The sequence below is a fragment of the Sparus aurata genome, chromosome 17 (assembly GCF_900880675.1).
Source record: "Sparus aurata chromosome 17, fSpaAur1.1, whole genome shotgun sequence".
NCBI classification, from domain to species: Eukaryota; Metazoa; Chordata; class Actinopteri; order Spariformes; family Sparidae; genus Sparus; species Sparus aurata.
In genome coordinates, this window is record NC_044203.1 from 21,843,068 (window position 1) to 21,864,163 (window position 21,096).

The window sequence follows — 21,096 nt, forward strand, 5'->3', positions numbered from 1 at the left end:
TCACCGATTAAGATATTATATATATTATTTATTTATTCATTCAAAAAATTAAGAGGTTTACCAGGATGTGTTGGGCTCTCCTTGGTTGCGTGGCATGACTCAATCAATAGCATTCATGATTAATGTACGAAAACCAATTTGTAAAAGTGACAGGTTGTAGGTTTATTTAGGGGTTTATGCTTATAGTTTTATGTTAATCACCATCAGGTTGCTAGGCAACAATCGAAATCTGAGAGGTCACTGCATCCAGCCAAGAAATAGTCTGCCACACAGTCCCTCTGAAACATTGTGATGTTTTGTTTTTACGTTTTGTTTTTTGTACTGATTAAACAGACCAGATAAAACACGTTTTTTGTGTTTTTTTTTTTACCTTTGGACAGAGTCAGGCTAACTGTTTCCTCCATGTCAAGTAGCTATGCTAAGTTAAGCTAAGCTAATGGAGTGGCAGTAATCTTCTCATTTAGGCGGGAAAGCAGACTGTATTTGAATATTTAAACAGCAAACTATTGTGGAAATTAACACAGAGGAGGCAGGTTGGGTAGAGGTTGGAAGGTGCCTATTTTTAGAGCCACGATAAAAATGCGACTGACAATGGTGACTGGGGAAGTAAGTCAATTAATGCTCTTATATCCACAACTTGAGAGGAATATACGTACTACTACTTCTGACCCCTTTCATAACATAGTGTCTGGTTGTGACCCAACAGGGCTGTTTTTCTGCTGAGTTTGTACTCACTTTTAGTGTTAAAAGTACAGACAATATTTCTGCAATTTTAAAGTAGGATTTTGAATCAAGGCCATTAATTGTAACAGAGTATTCCTACATTCATGCATTTGGTACTTTTATTGAGTACATTTTCTAAATTATTCTTCAACCACTGGAGCAAGACAGCCAAGTAGGCACATTGACATGTAAGTCTCAGTTTGTCTTATAAGTAGTGTTTGTGATTTATAGAATTTTTCTTTTTTTTAACTTGATATTCAAGTTTTAAAAAAAAACCTAAAGAAAAACCTATTACAATGATTAAAATATCTGTGCTAATAATGATGTTACAAGTTATGATGGCAGTGAGGACAAAGGTGAATAATGCTCAAATGAAAATACTACTTATCTATTTCTTCTTCAATAATTCTCCTAAAGTGTATTATTAAATTGTGTCAGTTTAAGATCACAGTGTTATGAAATCAGATGACTTAGTCAGTTTAATGTCTGTATATGATGTCTGCATGTCCATGATTTTATCATCTGTTGCTTTTTGTGTCATGTTATATTAGTTGCTTTGTTTCTTCATATTTACTTGTTATGCTGTCTTTCTGCAGGCAGCACAACAAAACATTATAAGGGATCTCTGTTTTGATAAACTCCAGAGGTTTAAAATATGGCTGGACAAAAATTGTCTCAAAAGAGATGAAAAAGAGAAAAAGAGAAGAGCACGTGTCGTCTAACAGTTTACCTTTCTGCTTAATCCTGGGTGTGCATGTGTTGTCAAATGGACAGTTTACTGCCATAAATAAAGTCATAATGTTGCCTTAGTGCAGGTCAAAGGTATGATGGTGTTAAGATCACTCACCTGCCATCAACAATTGACAGCACAACTAACCGCACAGCAGACACAAACGTCATTGAATGAGTGGTTAAGCAATCATCATCTTGTACCTTAAAAGGTCTTAAAGTAGAGTTTATCTGTTTAACAGTTACATTATAGCCATGTTTAAATCTCCTGTTGAACTTTGACATCGTGTGACTCCTTAATCCTTGAAGTACCATAAAGATAGTGTTGTTACAACCCATTCCATCATATTTTGCCTCTTTATCTCCCACCTTTGTATAAATTTCCTTTGTGAGTAGGTGGTATTTAAAAGAATTACAAAATAAGGTTGTACACTACAGTATATTGTAGATAAAGGGCTCCTATTGAATTGTTGTTAAGCTCTAAATCCATTTCTTACATTCATTTTAATTTTTCAACTTAAAGCAAAGCAGAGGTAAAAATCGTGTTTCTTATCAGTTACATCAGGTTCATCATATTTACAACTGTGTCATGTGATTTTTACCTCTGTCACTTACGTAGTTGTAAATGTGACTGCTGTGGTTTGTCAGTGGTTGATTCGCGTCCTCTAAAAAGTACATGCTGACTGCACAGAGGTTAAAAGGCACTGAAACTAAAGGTTCACACAGAACTCATGAACACGAGACACTGCTCTTCTGGTTTGGTTTCCTTCACATGCAAGTAAAGTTTCAAATGTGTTACAAAGCACACTTGGCAGTCTGAACCTTTGGGTGTTAAACTGTGCTTATGTTGGTGCTGTACTGGTCCAAATACTGAATACTGTATATTTTGTCCAACACATTTACAAACTAAACAGAGGAGCTACGTGATCAGCAAAACCTTGTCATATTTTCAGTTGGAAGGCAATGATTGAATGTAACTAAGTAAATTTACTCAAGTCCTGCACTTTGGTACAATTTAGAGGTACTTGTACCTTACTTGAGTATTTCCATTTTCTGATACTTTATACCTTCACTCCAATGCGTTTTGTGGGCTAATATTGTACTTTTACTCCACTACATTTATTTGACAACTTTAGTTACTAGTTACTGGTCTGTATCAGACCAACAATTGGTCATCCCATCAAATACTTTCAGACTTTTACTCAAGTACTTTTAATATGGATGAATTTAACTTTTACCAAAATAATATTTTACCATGATATCTTTACTTTTACTTAAATATGACAGTTTTGAAGTACTTTACTGTTTCCGTTTTATGCTCCTTTATACTTCCTCTCCACCACAATTTAGAGGGAAATATTGTACTTTTTTTCCTCTAAATTTATTTGACAATTATAGTTACTTATTACTTTGCTGACTAAAAGTTCACCTTTAAAAAACAAATGATATTCTTACAAAATGCAGTAATTTGCTCTAACCATTCCGATCCTTTAAGCTTAAATCAGAGCACCTTGTCACTGTTTACATGTCTACAAGAAGAGTTCTGAGCATTTCCAGTAGAGAGACATGACATCTCCCTGAACTTCAGAGAGTTTAATTTAATAACAACATTTTAGGCCCAACAGCTAAAATCTAATATTTTAAACAAAAAGTAATAAAGGATAAAAAAGAAAAGAAAAGGTCAAAAAAAGGTTTTCTTACTTCTTCTCCTATGAGTCACCTCATAACCCCTCCCATTTCCTGTGTGATTCTCAGAAGGGAGCCCACCCACAGATTGGGAACACCTTAACGAATGGCCTAACTACATAAATATAAATGTATGCCGTATCAGTCAATGGGGCCAATTTTCAGCACAACTAGTGCTTTTACTTTTGATACTTTAAGCCCATGTTGATGGTACAATACTGATTCCAAAACAGTTGAAAGCTGCATAAAACATAAATAAAAACAGAATGCAATGATTTGTGAATCCTTTTTTGAGCCATAATAAGTGAAAACAGTACAAAAACAAGATATTTAATGTTCACACTGATATACTTTATTGTTTTTTTGTAAACATGCACTCATTATGAATTTGATGCCAGCAACATGTTCCAGAAAAGGGCCATGTTACCAGTGCGCTGCATCACATTTTTTTAATATATATTTTTTAAAGCACTTAGTTTGGGAACTGGGGCCACTATTTGTTGAAGTTTGCAATGTCAAATTCTTTCCTTTTCTTGCATGATACTATCACCTGTTACCAGTTAACCTGTTTAATAGTGGAAGGTGTTTTTGGTGAACTTAACAATTTTCCCAGTCTAATGCTGCTGCTGTTGATTGAGTGTATTTTTACAGAAAACAATAAAGTTTAACATTAAATATCTTGTCTTTGTACTGTATTCAATTGAATGTGGGTCATAAAGGATTTGCAAATGACTGCGTCCGGTTTTTATTTGTGTTTTACACAGCATCCCAACTTTATGGAATCGGGGTTGTACTTCCGTACTTTTAGAGGGTCAAGGTCAAATTTTATTTATAGAGCGCTTTAAAACAAACAGAGTTTGTACCAAAGTGCTTCACAGCAAACATGGAAACAAATGTTACGACAAATGTGAACCGTTAAGAGAGCAAGTAAAAGGTTATCAGCATTGATTGGATTTTAAATGCAGAACTTTTACCTGTAACAGAATATTTTTACATTTTTTTCTTGGCATTTCTACTTGAGTTAAAGATCTGAGTACTTCCTTTACAATGCTGAATCAACTCAACAACACTACAGCATTAGAAACAACCTGGATTGAGGTGCACAAAAACACCCACCAGGGCAAACCTACATTTTTCTACATTTCAGGTATTAACTAATAAAGATTTTTTTAAATTAATTTAAAAATCACATTCTCAAAAACAACTGACATTGAGATGTAATTCAACAGAGCTAGACAATGACTAATTTAATCATGGCCCTAATGTTTTTTTTTTTACATCTTTATCAAATTTAAGTGTGTAATAGTAATTATTTTACTGGATTAATTCACATTCTATGGTGGTTTGTATTTGTTCAGTCACAGACTGTCCACTAGTCATTGTTCCAAATGGCTCTAAATGTATTGATAATGTAACTACAAGCATTTCAAACCAACAGAGGTGCATTCATTCATCCACCTCTCACACTGACCTCACAACCCATATCCTCGTGACCTCGTCATGAGTGGAGGGGAGCCAAGGAGTGAGGGGGAGTAACAAGTGAAGGAAGCAAGGGTGTATCAATATGGAGGGAACTCAGCCAGAATGTGCTGTCTGCTCTGGGGCCACTGGATGGCGCTCTCCCCCTTCAAGAACGAAAGAAAATTCAAAGACACAAACACTGATCTTACATGTAAACAGGAGCATCTGTTGAGAACCACGAATCAAAACGCAGGTCAGAAACACAACATAACAGTCACAAATGTATTTCCAAATTTAAAGAAAAAAGAGTTGAATAAATAATGTATGCCATTATGTTTTCTTCCAAACTGTACCTGTGGTTGACGTGGTCAGCGGTGACTGGGCCTTTAACATCAGCTGCATGCTGACACACAGTGTGATGCTTACAGAATAGAATATAAGATACTGAATCTTTTCATTCATTTTGGTTTGGTGAATCAGCTTTTTAACACCTGCAGCTGAGACCAGGTTAAATTTAAGCAGCAATACATTCACTCATGAGGTCATTTCCTGTCTGACAGACAGAAGCCACTCACACCTTCATTTCTCACACTGATGACAGGCTGAAAATCATATTTTCTCTCAGGACTCCTTAATGTCAACAACAACTCCCTTTAATAACAGCATCATACTTCCGGCTGGTCATATGCACCGTCAAAATAAATTTAAGCCATTTAAATCAAAGTTGGTGTTAAGTAGTAAGAGCATCAACATGTAGAAAGAACCTCTCCGACCTGAAAAGATTGTTATAAAGACAGTTAGCCTTCTGTTGGAATCAACCAATTAACATGGGGAAATTATAATTATTGCTATTACGAACTTAACCTAATTTCTGTAATTTTACTTTCTGTAAATTACATTTTATACACAAAAGTCTAAAAAAAATTGTTGCAAAGAATTTTGTCACACTTAATGATAATAATAATAATAATAATAATAATGATAATAATGATAATAATGCAAATAATCAATTCCTAGAGCAAAGAACATGAGCAGAATCTCCCCGAAAAACTAATATGTTCATATGAGTTTTCAGTTATGCCATCTTCAAGTTTTCATATCATATCATATCATATCATATCATTTTATATCATAATATATAATTAATTGCATGATGTCATATTAAGCCCACAGAAAGTGTTTGCTGACTGATTATTCAGTTTAAATCTTTAATTTAAATGTATATCTAATACTATGCAACTGGCTTTAAGGCATGTATAAGTCAATTTACTACATTTGATATGAAGATAATGATATCTTTAAGCAATCTTAATTTATTCAAGTATGGCTTCTTGGAACTTTTCACATAACTGACTGCTTTTTCATTTCGGATATGAAGAATGAGCCTTTATTTTGAAAATTCCCGCCGGAAGCCACATAATATCTGTCTTGGCCCAGGCTCCCGTCGCTCCCCTCCCTTCTACTGCTGAGCAGCGTGTGTTCCTCGGAGGTGACGGAGACAGCTGGTCCTACCCTGGTGCAGAGGGAGCGGAGCGGGGACTGAACGCACCGCCTCCGGCCGCAGCCTCGGACTCGGGTCGGGGATGGCGTCGCTCGGCGTGGGGCTACATCTCATCCGCAAGCGGGGAGCGGGCAGGAGCGCCGCGGTGGAGAGGAGGAACCTGCTGACGGTGTGCAGGTGGGAATCCCTCACATTGATCTCTCCTTTAATGACAGGCAGGATGAAACAGCGTCTGGGTCTCTGACGGCAGATTTGTTGAGTGAGGTTATCTTGACTCCATCCTGATTTAAAAAAAAAACATGATTTAATAAGCATTTAAAACATAAAACAGAAGAAAGTGCATTCAAATATTAGAGAATGCATAAGAGATAATACATATCGTGTGTGTGTTTTCTCTTTCATTCATTCACTTTCTCCTACACACATTGACGCCCAGCAGCAGCAGCAGCAGCCTCATCGAGTCTTCATTAAACATTCATGCAATCACATTTCAGCTTTAATGACCCTCATAATTTGTTCAGTGTGGATTAGTCTGGGATTCTAGAAATACTGAGCCCAAATTCCCCCACCAAACAAGTGGATTAGCCATCAGAAAGAATTTTTCCAAAAAATGTGTTTTTGTGTTCTCGATTTCATGATTTGTATCTTTTGCTTTATGTCCCTAGTTGATGATCTGAAGACAGTTTTGAACCCCTCTTCCATTATACCAGCAGTGTATTTTTCAAGTAGATAAGTGCTCTCTTGTTTGAATGGTTTTGCTCCAAACTCAGATATATTCAGAGTCTGGTAAAGACTGCGTACATTTGGTGTTTTTCCAGAACAAACATTCAGGACTCCAACAGCGGTGAGGACACGACCTTGCTCCCCTCGGTGCATTCATAAATGATAAGCTGAGTAAAAACAAATATGGAGAAAGGCGGCAGCAGAAAGATGCTGAGGTGTGCATGCGCATGTCGCCTGCCTGTTTCTCCTGCTCGAAGGTGAAGAGCGCTCTGCTCTGAGTATTGATCTGTGGTCCTCTCTGTGCTGCTGGCAGATGTCACTTAACTACAGATGGTCCCTGTGGTTGCGTTCAGGACCACAGAGGAGTAGGAAGTGGTCAGAGAAAAAGGGAAGAAATGGAGGTGAACTTCAGAAAGCAACCTGATAATGAACCACCTGCTCCAGCTGGTGTCCGCTCAGCCTTTCTAGGGACAAGCCGTGCAGCATGCTCAGGTAGTCTTACTTCCATTACTGTCATTTAAACAGATGTAAATGAAGAGTAATTAGACGCAGGTGCTGCTTGCTGACCAGTCTGGTCCTCTCCCGTCTGTTTCTGCCTCCACACCAGCCATCAACTCTCGGACAGGCACAAGTGGAGGAGGGAAAGAGTCAGACGAGCGATGGCAGACCGGCAAAATGAAGGAAGAGAAGGTGAAAGCTGAGAGAATCAACTTCTTACATCCATTTTCACCCCAGTTAGGCTGTAGCTCTCAGGTTGTCGAGATCAATTATTGGTCAATTGCAGTTATTTCCTAAGGAATATTGTCTTATATTTACTTGTTCTAGCTTCTCAAATATAAAGAATTGAAGTTTTTTTTGATAATAAACGATGTCTTGGCCGGACAACACAACTGAAATATCAGGACAAGACGTAACAGTGAGAGAATGCTGGTGAGGTTGTGATCCTAACCTCTCACTGGAGTAACGTAGTGCAGAAACAAGACGACAGAGACACCATTCACCCTATTATGAGACGCTGTGCAATCACAATGATTCTGGAGCTGTTATTTTAAGGTAGAAAAGTTACAAGATGTTGCTTTAAACTACACAAGATGTGTGACACTGGGAGAGAAAGCCGGCCGCCTGCACATTTGACTCCAGACTCCAAATTCGCGCGCTGTATTTCGTATCTTTGGGAACTTGAGGATCTACACTTAAAGTTCAGTGGTTTTGAATAATGCCTGCCTGCACAGTGTGAGTGTGTATCGACTGGTTCATTAGCAGACTGCTGCTTGTTGGTGGGAGGGTTTAAGCTTTTGGAAAAGAGTAGATCTCCGCTGGAAGTCGACTGTAATGAAGCTGCTGCGGTCGCCTTCAACACAACTGCACAGCTGCCATCTGAAAAGGTGCCAGTTGTTTTACAAAAAAAAAGATTCTCCCAGATGCTTCTTCTCTGTTATTCAAATGGCATGTTGTTTTTCATCTTGAGTTTAGATATCTTGTCTGTTTTTATGTGGAAGAGATTCCGATTCTTCGAACGTCTTTGTCCACATAAACGCTGAGTAGGCTAGATACGCCAGCTTCACTCTCCTTCGTAAAACCCCCCGTGTTTATTCCAACCAGGCCTGATTACATCACAGTCTCTTTATTTTTGTACACACCATCAGACAGAGGTGCGAGACACACTCATATTAATGTAACAGCTAAAACCATCATCCTCTTTGTAAGTATGTGAATTAGAAATACGTTTAATAAACACATAATGAAGTTCAGTTCAGTTCTAACCAACTGGAGGGGAGTTGCAGGCTTTTAAACTCTGTGTGGTAGTGTCCTTACAGAGTCGTCAGGGTCACGTGCAACCGGCCTTCATGTGGGCTGCTAGGGCTAGGTGATCCCAGGTGTGAATGATTGGCCCCTTCTTATGTTCACTAGTTGTCACATCACGAGTCTGCGGATGTTTGAAACGTCTCTCATTCAAGAGCACAACAAAGAAATACAGAAAAAAAAATCATTCACTTTCTTTTTCTTGTTAGAAAGGGAACAAAGCTGAAGTCGTTTATTGTTTCCAGTTACATAGCAACAGAGCTGTCACATCTTCAATGCCGGTACTGTTCACTCAGAGTTTTCACGCCGTAATCACAAAAACACAACCTGAGGAGTTACATTTGAAGCCAGCTGGGCAGACAGTGTTGTGGATGTATTGAGACTTCAAATGTCAGGGATGTCGGACTCTTAAAGGACGGCTTTATTCAGGTCAGATCACTCAGTTTGACCCAACAGTTGCATTCAGGTCCCCTCAGGTATGATAGTAAAGTTGTTGTCATCATGACAACATGTAGACATTGTTACACCTAAATAAAAATGCAACTGATGTAATGTATATACAACTGCCAGCCATGACTTATTTTCTTACAGTCCCTGGCAAGGCTTTTTAGGAATAAAACACAGAACACAACACTCTTATACAGGAATAAAAACTAGGCGTGGACCGATTATCGTCCCTGGCTGATATCGGGGGCGATATTGAGCATTTTCTGATTATCAGTATCTGTGATTTTTCTGTCAGACTGCCGATAAAATGAACTAATTTAAAAAAGTGCTTCTTCAGCTCTGATACATCATCCTCTCACACAGTGTCATGCCCACAACACTATCTGATATGTATAATGTCACAATTAATAACCTATAAATACTGAATAATCTGAATCTGCAAAGTAACTAGTAACTAAAAGTATCAGCTAAATGTAGTGGAAAGGAAGTATAAAGTAGCAGAAAATGGTAATACTCAAGTGAAGTACCTCATTATTGTACTTATGAACAGTACGTGTGTAAATTTTAATTAGATTAATTCCATCACTAGTTGTTCAAAGATGTGACACAGTATGATTTGTTGTTGTTGTGAAAATCAATCCCAAATATCAGTTTTCAGTCTCCTTGATTTCTAACACTCGGTATCAGTATCGGCCTTGAAAAAGCCATATCGTTCAACCCCTAATAAAAACATACAATACAACAGACACAGACAAGCAGCCAAAGACGAGCAATGATTGTAACAAAGATGACTGATAACAACATTTACGCACAATGACTGAAGAGAAAAAAGGGAAAAAAACACAACCTGATTGCCAGATGAAATGTTAGATAATAAGGTTTCTGCAAAAGCTCCAATAAGTAAAAATGTTGTGTTGCTTTTTGTGGCACAAAAACAGTTGGTACGGTTGAGAAAAACATCATGGTTTGGCTTAAAATACCTATTTTGATCGCCACATAAATGTCTGGAAATGTCCCCAGAGCGTTTGGCAGCCCACCATTCCCTCTACCCTCCAATGTGAAAGCCAGCTAATAAGCATATAATGATAACGTGATGTGACACCTTGGACATATCTGTGGTTTGCAGAAACGTTAACTGCAAACACGATATACTGATGACATCATTATTCATTAGTGGATATGTGCAGAATAATGTACAGGTGTTTTTTCTAGTCAGTTTATTTCAGGAAATTTCAGTCTTCTCAATTTGTGTCCATGTGTGTAGATTTTGACTGTGTGAATGTTGACAGAAGTAATAACCCACAGGATAATATTCTCTACACTGAGAGGTGAATCAGTCCGTCTAATTGGCTCTACAGAGCAGGGTTGTTCTTCACAGTGTCTGGTAGTTAATATGCATGATATGTGATTAAAGCTCCTTCTCTTATCCATGGAAATAGAGATGAAATCAATCAGTTTTGTCTTCTTTCACAGGAAGACACATTGTGGTCACTGTGCTGCTAAGCAACGAGATAGAGAGATTTGAAGTCAGATTATTTGGCTGATGTTAAGCGCTCTGCACAATTTGGCAGTATTCTCTGAACACGCACACACACATCGACACACATGGCAGCCATGTCAATTTACTCTCCTTCCTGTCTAATTAGTTGAAATCAGATTAAGCAGAGTCGGTCGGTGCATGTGACAGTCATAGTGGGCGGCGCGCCACGACTGCTTTTATCACGGGAGATTGATCGAAGCCTCTTTACAGCTGTGAGGGCCAGATGTGTTTATTTTTTGGTCTGTTCTTGTTTATGAGAGAAAGAAAGTTCAGAACGATGAAAATAATCTTCAGTGGAGTTTCTGTTGTGTTGATGAAGGCGATTCTTCTTTTGTTTGTTTGGTCTTCTGTGCATTTGTTCCAATCTGCATTACCATTTTGAGTGTGTTTTCACCTGCGACATCACTCAAGTCTGAGATCAGCAACAAAGAGAGAAGTTTATCACTCAAGGGACTCTATGTAACATTTTGTATTGATTCATATGTAGAAGTCACTTTATTATGAGCCAAATGTGAGCCTGTAGACAATTTGTTTAAGTTGTTTAGTACTGCTGGTCCGTGGATTTCTCTGCAAAGAACTCGGATTTTCCAAGATAGTCCAAAGGATGCGGTTTCATGCATGTTCTTGACTCAGTACCTCTCTCCGCTCCATTAACAAAGAGCAACAGTAGGTGACTTTTGTTTAGACAAGGTGGCCGTTAACATAAAATAACAACCAGCTTCCAGCACAACACACCCTTCAACAGGGCCCCTTTAAATGTCAGTGTAAGAAAATGTGCATATGTCCCTCACACATTTTAAAGGAAGCCCACTTCAATGAAGTTGGGACTCAGATTTAAAACAAAGAATAGTAAATATATATCCTGACTTTTTAGTATATGTCAACCTCTAAAAAGTCAGGATCCTACAATTCCCACAACGCAACCAGCAGGATCTTGTCATGAGACCCTCCTAAATGCTTATAAAGCTCCTCGCAGTCTATGAGTTGAGATAAGAATAAACCCCGGTGACATCCTCTTTACTACGTTCTCTATGCATAAAATTGGTGAAGTTGCCGTTTAAGCCACATGTCCAGTAGCTGATCCTTATATCAGTATGTGCATTCTTTTCCGTGTTCAGGTTTTCAGTGAAGACTCTGCTGGACCGCTCCTGTTTTGAGACGATAGATGACTCATCTCCAGAGTTCGTTAACTTCGTTTCCATCCTGGAGCACATCCTCAGTCATCGACTCAAAGGTAAAAACAACCCTCTTCTCATCCTCACGCATACATGCAGAAGCATAACCGGCACCAAAATTGACTTTAAACACATGTGTGATATTAAAACTACAGAATGCAATACTAGTTTTACTTTACTACATCATTTGAATGTTCAGAGCAGAGGAAGTTGTGGTTATGTGTCTTTTTACTGCTGACCCATCAGGACCCAGACATGCAAAATTTGATTGTGAAATTACAATGACTCATCTCTTAAGGTCACGTTTAGATGGCTGCCGTCATCTCATTTCCCTTTATTGAGATTAGTGTCAGTAAACGGACACTGGTGGAAAGTATTCCTAGCGTGATACACAGTGTTTTCCTATTTTTAAACTACAGACTGATACCAGGCCTGACCTGTCTTTGTCTCTGTCTTTGTCTTCAACCTAACAACCACTAAAAGAAATTAAGTCTAATGAGTGCACCATTAATATCACTTAAGTGTAATTTCTGGTTAACAAAGCCCTTCACGAGCACTATAAATGAAGACTAAAGCTTGTAAAAACCTCTGTTTTTCTCTTCTCGTCAGGTCAGACAACTTGGTTTGGCTATGAGAGCCCTCGGAGTTTCTGGGATTACATAAAAACGGCCTGCAGTAAAGTCCCTCATAACTGCATCCGCAGCATCGAGAGCATGGAGAACGTGCGATCATCAAGAGCCAAAGTGAGGATAAAACTGTCCCGTGTTCAGATTAATTAGTGTAGGCGGCAAGAAGGAAGAAAAAATGTTGAAGGCCAACAGAGCATTGAAATTAAAACAGAAAAGTTACGATCTATCTACAGCACACACACATACACACAAGGTACCGTCATGCATTGTGATTTTACCTAATTGTGCTTTATCCTATTATTGCTTTACAATAGAACAAAGTAAGCAAGTTCAAAAAAATGTTAAGAAAACACATGGTCATAAAATGTGACTGAGTCTTTCCCCGAGGGCAAGAGAGCAAACAAGCGGCGCTAATATTGTTCTGCAGTCAGGCTGTAGGTGAGAAAAAAGACTTCAGTCTCACTCACACACACGCTCAGGTCATGAACTCAGCTTTGCAGTTTTAACAGAATCAGAATCAGCTTTTTTTTATGTGCAGACATTAAAAGGGATCAGACTTCTTTGAATTTGACAAGAACAGAACAAGGACCACAGAGCTGTTCGATGTAAAGTAGAATTAAACATAGAAGTATTATGTACATACAAGTAGGTAAAACAAGGAGCACATAAACATGTATATAAAAAGCAAGAGCGATCAACAACATGTGGATTTGTATTGACATTTTGGAAGTAACAGAAATTGCTTGCTGTATATGATAAATGTATGTTGTTGTGATTGATGGACCACAGATAGTAACACAGCCCAGCTGATCATCAGAACATCAAAATATCAATCAAGTTTGTCAAATCCATTGACATTTTGTCACTCTATTTTTCAATTTACAAACCTTTCATCACTGCGATTTTTTTCATGTATTTTTTGTCACCCCTGTCCTTGAGGCCACTTTCATTAATTGATACATTTTGTGTTTTGAATGGCTTTAAATTACGTAATCTCGTCACTTGATGATAAAATATTGCTTTGTCGTCTGGTTTTTTTACTTTTTAAATTCTGCACTCAGGTTTCATTTGTAAACTAGATCTTGATTGCAATGTGACTTCCTGAATAAGTATACACAGTAAAATAACTTAAATTTTTATTTCATGACCATTTCTGTCTCTATTTTTCAGTTCAATCCAGCGCAATCAATAGGTCATGAGTCACAATTCCCATCAGCCTCAGCTGCTACTTGTTTTTGTGCTCATTAGCAGATGCTAGCATGCAAACATCCAAACATAAACATGCTAACATTTTAACATAAACATAACATTAAGCAGGTGTTATGTTTAACATCGTCATTGTGAGCATGTTAGCATGCTGATGTTAGCATTTAGCTCAAAGCCCTGCTGTGCCGATGTGTAGTGTCACAGGGCAGCTATCAGGGCTGCAGACTCTCCTAGTATTATCCTGAATATCCTGTGTTGCTGATGTCTATTTGTGTGATATAAGCCTCCACTCAGCTCAGTGACATTGGTATCTCTCTCTGCAGGGCAGGGCGTGGATCAGAGTGGTCCTGATGGAGAAAAGATTATCAGAGTACATCTCATCTGCACTGAGGGACTTCAAAACGACCAGGTCTTTAATGTTGTTCATATACTGTAGTTTCCTGTTCACCCAAATCAAATCAAGTACATGTAGGATTGGTCTGTCTCCAGCATCAGTGTGCTGCAGGATACATTTACATCTTCTTATGTACTTACCGCGCATCTGCAGCTGCACCTGTCTGCCCCACTTTGTATTTAATTCCCATTCAGTTGATTTATGGAGGAGTGTGAGCTGAATGCATAATAATGTACGCACATGTTTGTGTATGACTGGAGGAGGTTTTACGAAGACGGAGCGATCATGCTGGGAGAGGAGGCGGGGCTGCTGGCAGACACACTCATCGGACTCAACACCATCGACTTCAGGTGCCCTTCGCTATCCGCCGTTTCTAACTGTTGTTCTTCAGTCCTGCTTGCTCCGTTGCAAAGCCCGTGTTTGGTTTTCCCTGCATGAGGTGGATTTTGGCAAAGTACAATCAGAAATGTAACAATCTTTTTACCAATTTAGCGGGTGAGCCGAGAGGCTTTCATCCAAAAAGAGTTGAGTATAAGGATGTGGATGGAATGAGAAGCCGCTTCTCCTCACTGATGGAAAATCATAATAGGTGAAATAGTGCAGAATATATAGAACCTAGACGAAATACCTGAAATACCAATTTTTTTTAGACTTTGGCCGACGCCACAAGATATCATTTTGCAGTATTTCAGACTAATGCATCTGCAGATCAGTAGTAAGGTTGAGTAAATTACAGTGATGCGGGCTGGTGGTCATCATTTTCTAAAGGTTTTTAAAGCAATATAAGGCAGCTACCAGAGATACCAGACCAGAGGGTTAACACAGGTGCATCACTTGCTAACGCTGCAGAATTATGTGATGGGTCAAGAGAGAACGCCTCAAATAATAAATCACATACCCAACACCAGGAAGCTCCTCAATGGTAGATTAAACACACTAAATGGGACATTTGCTGAACACTACATCGTCCTCAAAAACAAACATCAAGTAGATTCAACATTTTTGTCTCCACAAAAACAAACCTCGTCCTCACTAAGTTGGGACAAATGTGATTGTATTTACTGCAACATGTTGATACTGCCTCAGATGAGATGAGTAGAAGAGATCTCACATTTGGTAAAGCTATTGTTGGGTTCACTTCACTAGTTTGGACATTTTTATATAACACTGGACATTCGTGGACAAATGTTAAAGGCGCTCAGGTGAAATTAACCATTCCTGGAAAAGTTTTCATGTTAGATTGTGTTACAAGATTGAATGTAAACAATGAATTGTTTTTGTTCGGACTCAGACAGAAAAAAACCCTTTAAAGTCTCTACAAAGTGAAAATTGATGATGAATATAAGATACAACGCAAAATCCTCCTTGTTGCAGCCACACAAAAAGTTGACTAGAGATCGTCTGTGTGGCGTCTGTCTTTTCAGTTGTTATATAGTCGGTCAGTATTTTGACAAAACCTCCATGAAGAAAAGAAAGTAAAACTCCCAAGGATCTCTACAAGGTGACTGGACAGTTCAGGTCAGGGGAACGATGCAAGCACACTGTCGTGTCACTGAGCATCACTTGATGTCCAGTTAAATTATTCAATGCGAATATCGAGCTGTGAACCAGCTAAGAAAAGAGACTGTGCTTTGATTTTCCATCCGGTCTTCTCTCTTCAGCTTCTGTCTGAAAGGAGAGGGTGTGGACGGCAGCTGCCCCGCTGTGATCGACTACACGCCTTACCTGAAGTTCACTCAGAGGTATTCAAATAATTCTCCTCATCGTTTGTCATCAGTGTATTGTCAACAGTTAGGTTCAGACAGTATTGTTCAATAAACATGTAACATTTACAGGCAGGTTGGAAACACATTCCCTTATGTTCTTTTTTTTATGTCACAATTTTACGTTTTTGTCATATTTGGCAAGAAAATGACTCATAAACCTGATAATGATGTTCAGGGGTCCTGTTCAGTTGAATGACAGGGCCGCTGTTGACTAAAATTTATTTTGGTAAGAATAATATAACACATCTGCGCTATTGTTCTCGTAAGTTCTTTAGACATTATGCTTAACTTGCCCTTTCCACTGCCCTCCACTCAGTCTCCAAACAACTTGAAAATAACAGCAGCTTTGCATGATGTTTACGTCGGCATGTACAGCAGATTTGTTGAAACATCTACGAAATGCCAGACTTCATCTTTTTTTTCTATCAGATGTGTAATAGTTTGCTTGTTCCTCTTGCAGTGCGGACAGCATCAGCAGCGACGAGGAGGAGATGAGGACGATGGGGAGCAGCGGCAGCGAGAGCAGCACCCCCGACAAAATGGCCACCGCCGCCTCCATCTTCACCGAGCAGAGCAACTTGGTCACCAAGTGCAAACGCTTTGAGCAGAAGTATCGCATGGCGCTGGAGCAGAAGGTAGCACCTCAGTGTGTGTGTGTGTGTGTGTGTGTGTGTGTGTGTGTGTGTGTGGGTGTGTGGTGTGTGGGTGTGTGTGGGTGTGGTGGGTGGGTGGGTGGGTGTGTGACATTACTGTTATTTTGGGATAAACAAATTGTATAGTAATATATGCCAGTGTGACATTTTCCTTGATGTCTGCATGACAATTAGAAGCTGGAATTGTGAAGTGCTGGGAGGAAATGCCAGGTATTTCTCACATATACAGCCTCTGTAATGATTCTTCCCTCTGTGACTCATTCACGGCAGCCTCTTCTCTCTGGTTATTTAATTTGCTGTGAGCCAAAACAAAGATTTCAGTTGTGCAATTCAAACAGCAGCGCCTTGACGGCAGCAAACAAACAAATGAAAAAAAAAAACAGAGGATGTGTGTGCTCTGTCCGTGTGCTTTGTCTCAGGGTTACCTGGAAGAGCTGGTCCGTCTCCGAGAAGCCCAGCTGTCTGAGGCTGTATCTCATAACAAAGCCCTTCAGCAGAGCCTGGCAGACACACACCTCTCCCACTCGCTGGAGAAAGAACAGCTTGAGTACATCGTACTGGAGCTACAGGACCAACTGTAAGTTCAGGACCAACCGTGTGTGTGTGTGTTTGTTTGTCAGGGAGTGCATGTGAGGTCGCTGATGATAAGGTGGAGAGGTCTTTGCAGCAGACCCAGCTGTGAATTTGACATTCAGGGCACAGCAAGAAGCCTGGAGATTGCAGGTGGTTTGTTATTTGTGTGTTGTCGAATCAATCACAGTCAGCGCTGCTTTTAGCCACGAGGTCGAGCTGCATCAGCGTTGTGTCTCTCCATTAAGTTTAATTTTTTACGCTCCATGCCCCAATCAGTGAGAAAACGCTTTTTCTCGGTTTCGATCACTTATTCAGAGTTGGCTACGAGGTCTGTCGAGAGGATTTGTGTCACGATCTTTGGAGATGAAGCTGCAGTCTCAAGCTGGTGTGATGAGTCAGTGTACGTTTTCAAATGCAGATCAAGAGTGAAAAGCAAAGCGACATGAAGTGTGAGGCGCTGATATAAAGAGATGCTCTGATGGTGAAAACTGTCAGAGGAACGACAATGTGATTTGACCTGTTTTCACATACGAAGTGAGTTGCCCTTTTACAAATGTAGCACTCAACAGAAGATTGTCTGAAAATGGAAATACTCAGATGGGTTGGCCGTGCAGGAGGAGGAGGACGGCTCGTCAGTGATCATGACTGTTTTGGGGTGGTTACCATTACTGAAGCTAAATGGATGTATCTGAGACTAATCAAAGAAAATGTGCAAAGGAATATACAGTCAAAACCCACTCGATCGCTCTGAATTCAGTGACCTACTTTATATAAACATGCTCTTAATCGGACATTACATGGACTTTGAACTGGAGAACTGGCAGAATAAAGTCTGTTAATTGTCTGGATGAACTGGTTCAGACATTTATGTTGGAACATGTAGCTCCTCGTGGTAATGTCCGGACAATTTCAGGCTAGTAGTTCATGTGTTACAGGGGCTTCTGTGAGTATATAGACAGGAAAGGAGGGATGAAAAAAACACAATCAATTCAAAGGATCGACAGTGACGGATATGGAAGATTAACTGTGTGGGACATCTTTCAGAAGGTTTATGATTTCGTAAGGAAGGACCAGGTAGCAGATAGTCTGTAGAGCCATACAGATGCAGCATTTTTGAGACGGAAACAAATGTCTGTGACTCCGAAAATCTGATATTGATCTATCGGCTGGTGTTCTTTTCTATTTTCTCTTACGCCAATGCTTGACAGACGAGTGTAACCAAGTACTGAGGTAGACATTGGAAAAATAACTTGTCATTGCCAACTATGTATGATATTGGTGACACTTTTCAAAACTGATGTATCTGTGATTAGCTAAGAACAGCCAATAATATCACCAAGCTGATGTGTCTGCCATTAGCTTTTAGTCTTTTTTCAAGACTTTTGTCTATGTAGTTGTTGTTTTCTTTTTACATGTGTTTATTTATTTTTTTAAACGTCTTTTGTACATATATTTTTGACGGACAGTAGTGCATGGTAGAGGGAAATTAAAATCAACCAAACAAAAAGGGTGCCACAGATACTATGTTTGTAGTCTTTGCACAGCCTTGAATTGTTGTTTTTTTATGTATTTGAAAAGAAACAAAGGCAAAAATGAAAAGGTCCTGTGTGTAGGGTTTAGTAGCATCTAACCAGCTGAATGCTCCTCACCTAACCCTCCTCTTCCAAATGAGCAGGAGAACGTACAGTGCCCCCTAAAAAAGGCCGTCTCTACATCCTACACACCGGATCTTTCTCAGAAGTCACTTCTAGTCGAAGTCTTTTTATATTATTTGAGCAGGTGATTTATCTCACTACACTGAGCAACTCCCCTGCTTTTATATTTTTTTTAATAAGAGTTTATTTAGTCAATTAATGTTCTGTAACCCTGGCCACTGTCTGTTGTCTTTAGGACGGTGTTGAAGAACAACGATTTGCGGTCCAGACAAGAGTTGACAGCCCATCTGACCAATCAGTGGCCATCTCCTGTCGCCTTGGACGCCAATGCCGTTGCATTGGACACGCTGCTATACAGGAAGAGCGTGGGGGGACAGTGGGAGGAGTATGTAGATGAGTTGACATCCTCCAGTTTCCAAATTTAGTTTGGTTTAGGGCTGCAACTAATTATTAATTGATTAATTAACTGATTTATGAAGTGCTTAGATTACTCTTACCCTGCTAAAGTGTTGTTCTTAGAGAAAAACATTGCAGCTGACTGCCACTAGATTGAGATTGGTGGTGTGTTTCTTATGTAGATATATAGACAATAGTTTACTTAGAAACTTTGGAAGCAATGTTTACTTTAATTGCAACTTTACAGATTCCAAGCTGGTGGAAAAGATTCAACATTTAATTTTTGTCTGACTCAGAGTCTGAAACCCAAAAATATTTAATTTACAAGTCATAAGAAAATAAGTAAATCATCCTTTTTGTGAATCCGGGACTTTAAATGAATTATAAACAAATTAATCCATTATAGAAAACATTTTTCTATTCATTTTCTGTTGATTAATGACCCTCTATCCCCTCTTGGCAGGAAGAGTTTCCAGAGTCTGGAGCAGCTCTCTGCAGACATGAGCATCTCCCAGACGTCTCTCGAACCGTCACACACACTGAGTCTGGAGTCCAGACCGGGGCCACACTGGCCCCATCAAGGTACGTCTCCCCCTGATGTCCAGGAGGGCCTCCACTTTGATTGTCTTATTTTAGGTCACTTTTAAAAACTCAGTATTTTAGACTTGCTTTTTAAAGATGTTTGTTTTATTCTCTTTATTTGTATTTCAAAATTTAATGGCTTTTAAAAATATATTTGCATGTCAAGTGTTTTGCAGCTTGAAAAGCACTGACGCGAGTATGAATCATGTGTCGTTCAGGTAAAGAGGAAACTCCGTCTCTAAGAGGTCTGTGTGGCTCACTGACCTCAGTCGCCAGCTACAAGTCTCTGGCCAGCCTGAAGTCTAGTGAGTGTTTGGCCAGTCCAGCGACAGAGATCAGCAGCCCAGGCATCACTCCTTCATAGGGACCAGATAATCCAGGAACTTTCTAAATGTGTGTGATATTGTTTATGTTCTGTATGTGGAGCCCAGAGCTTTAAGATGGAAGTCAGATTCGGGAGTTGAGATCTGGCGTAGCATGTGTTTTGAATCGGCTCCTTCAGGCTGAATAATGTCTTATTAATGTTCCATTACAGTTCAAACAACCTCTGACTCTTCACGGAGAAGCTCCAGCTGTAAACCCATCAATATGTTTAAATTTGTTTTGTTGTTTGTTTTTTTTTATCTGTGGAGCATTAGTTTTTACCTTTCTTGGAAATAAAATATTAGAAAGTTGATGTAAGAATTACTTTACAATGTTGAGGAGACAGTGATGATGAGGTGTTTTCACCTCTATATAACGTGTTTTTTCTGTAGATCAGAACAGAGTTTAGGAGATAACACAAAATGCTGTGAGCCTCGGTCAACGTTTAGTCTCTTTGTCACTGCGAATCATTTCCTGGCGTTGACAGGGTCTTTTATCTGCTGTGCTGTTACTGCTGCCACCAATTTTTTTAAATATAGCAATTTCTTTGATTTATGGTGGTGACTTTGCCTCCACTTTTACCAGATTGTATTCAAGATTTTGCATACCGTCTCACATTGAAGTGAAAATGTCCTTGAATCTTTTTTTTTTTTATGTTGTGCATAAATCAATATCACATGATTTTGTTCTCAGGTAATGATCGCTATAATTGATATTCATCCTTCAGTTCTGGGTTTATCAGACAGACAATTATTATTATTGTTCCCTTTAAATATTCAAATGCAGTATTTCAATGGCTAGATCTTTCCTGAAACTCTGACAAATGATCAGTGTTTCAACAGATATTTTGAGAATGAGAAACATTTATTTGCAGAATATCACTGTAATGTAATTTGTACTACTGGTGACCAGCCATGTACCTCAACACTGATCTCATGACTTTGCCTTTAGCTTGTTCCAGCAGCCATTTGCACAGACATACAGCAGATTGGATTTGTTTGCCTTTTTATCCTTCGTTTTGAATAAACTCCACTTGCTCAAACAGTGAGAATTTGTGTGGCGATAAAGCTCGAACACAGTCAATGAATGAC

At 39.2% G+C, this 21,096-nt stretch overlaps 1 protein-coding gene across 2 annotated transcripts; it reads left to right on the plus strand.

The window, feature by feature from the left end:
- The first annotated feature begins 6,015 nt into the window (after positions 1-6,015).
- Positions 6,016-21,047, plus strand: rundc3b (RUN domain containing 3b). 2 transcript variants are annotated; one of them, XM_030393062.1, is made up of 11 exons: positions 6,016-6,277; positions 11,732-11,847; positions 12,398-12,531; positions 13,947-14,032; positions 14,278-14,367; positions 15,679-15,759; positions 16,244-16,418; positions 16,856-17,013; positions 18,900-19,049; positions 19,524-19,642; positions 19,861-21,047. In XM_030393062.1, exons 1-11 carry the CDS (start codon positions 6,183-6,185, stop codon positions 20,004-20,006), a joined length of 1,350 nt encoding a protein of 449 aa, XP_030248922.1. In that variant the 5' UTR covers positions 6,016-6,182; the 3' UTR covers positions 20,007-21,047. The 2 variants fall into 2 exon arrangements, with proteins under 2 accessions (XP_030248922.1, XP_030248923.1); XM_030393063.1 differs by having other exon boundaries at positions 14,281-14,367.
- The last annotated feature ends 49 nt before the right edge of the window (positions 21,048-21,096 follow it).

Excerpts from the sequence above, each read along its gene's own strand:
- rundc3b (XM_030393062.1), top strand. The coding sequence starts at position 6,183 with ATGGCGTCGCTCGGCGTGGGGCTACATCTCATCCGCAAGCGGGGAGCG. Across the intron at positions 11,848-12,397 it reads CCTCAGTCATCGACTCAAAG|GTCAGACAACTTGGTTTGGC; the intron begins GTAAAAACAACC and ends TCTTCTCGTCAG. Across the intron at positions 15,760-16,243 it reads TACCTGAAGTTCACTCAGAG|TGCGGACAGCATCAGCAGCG; the intron begins GTATTCAAATAA and ends TTCCTCTTGCAG.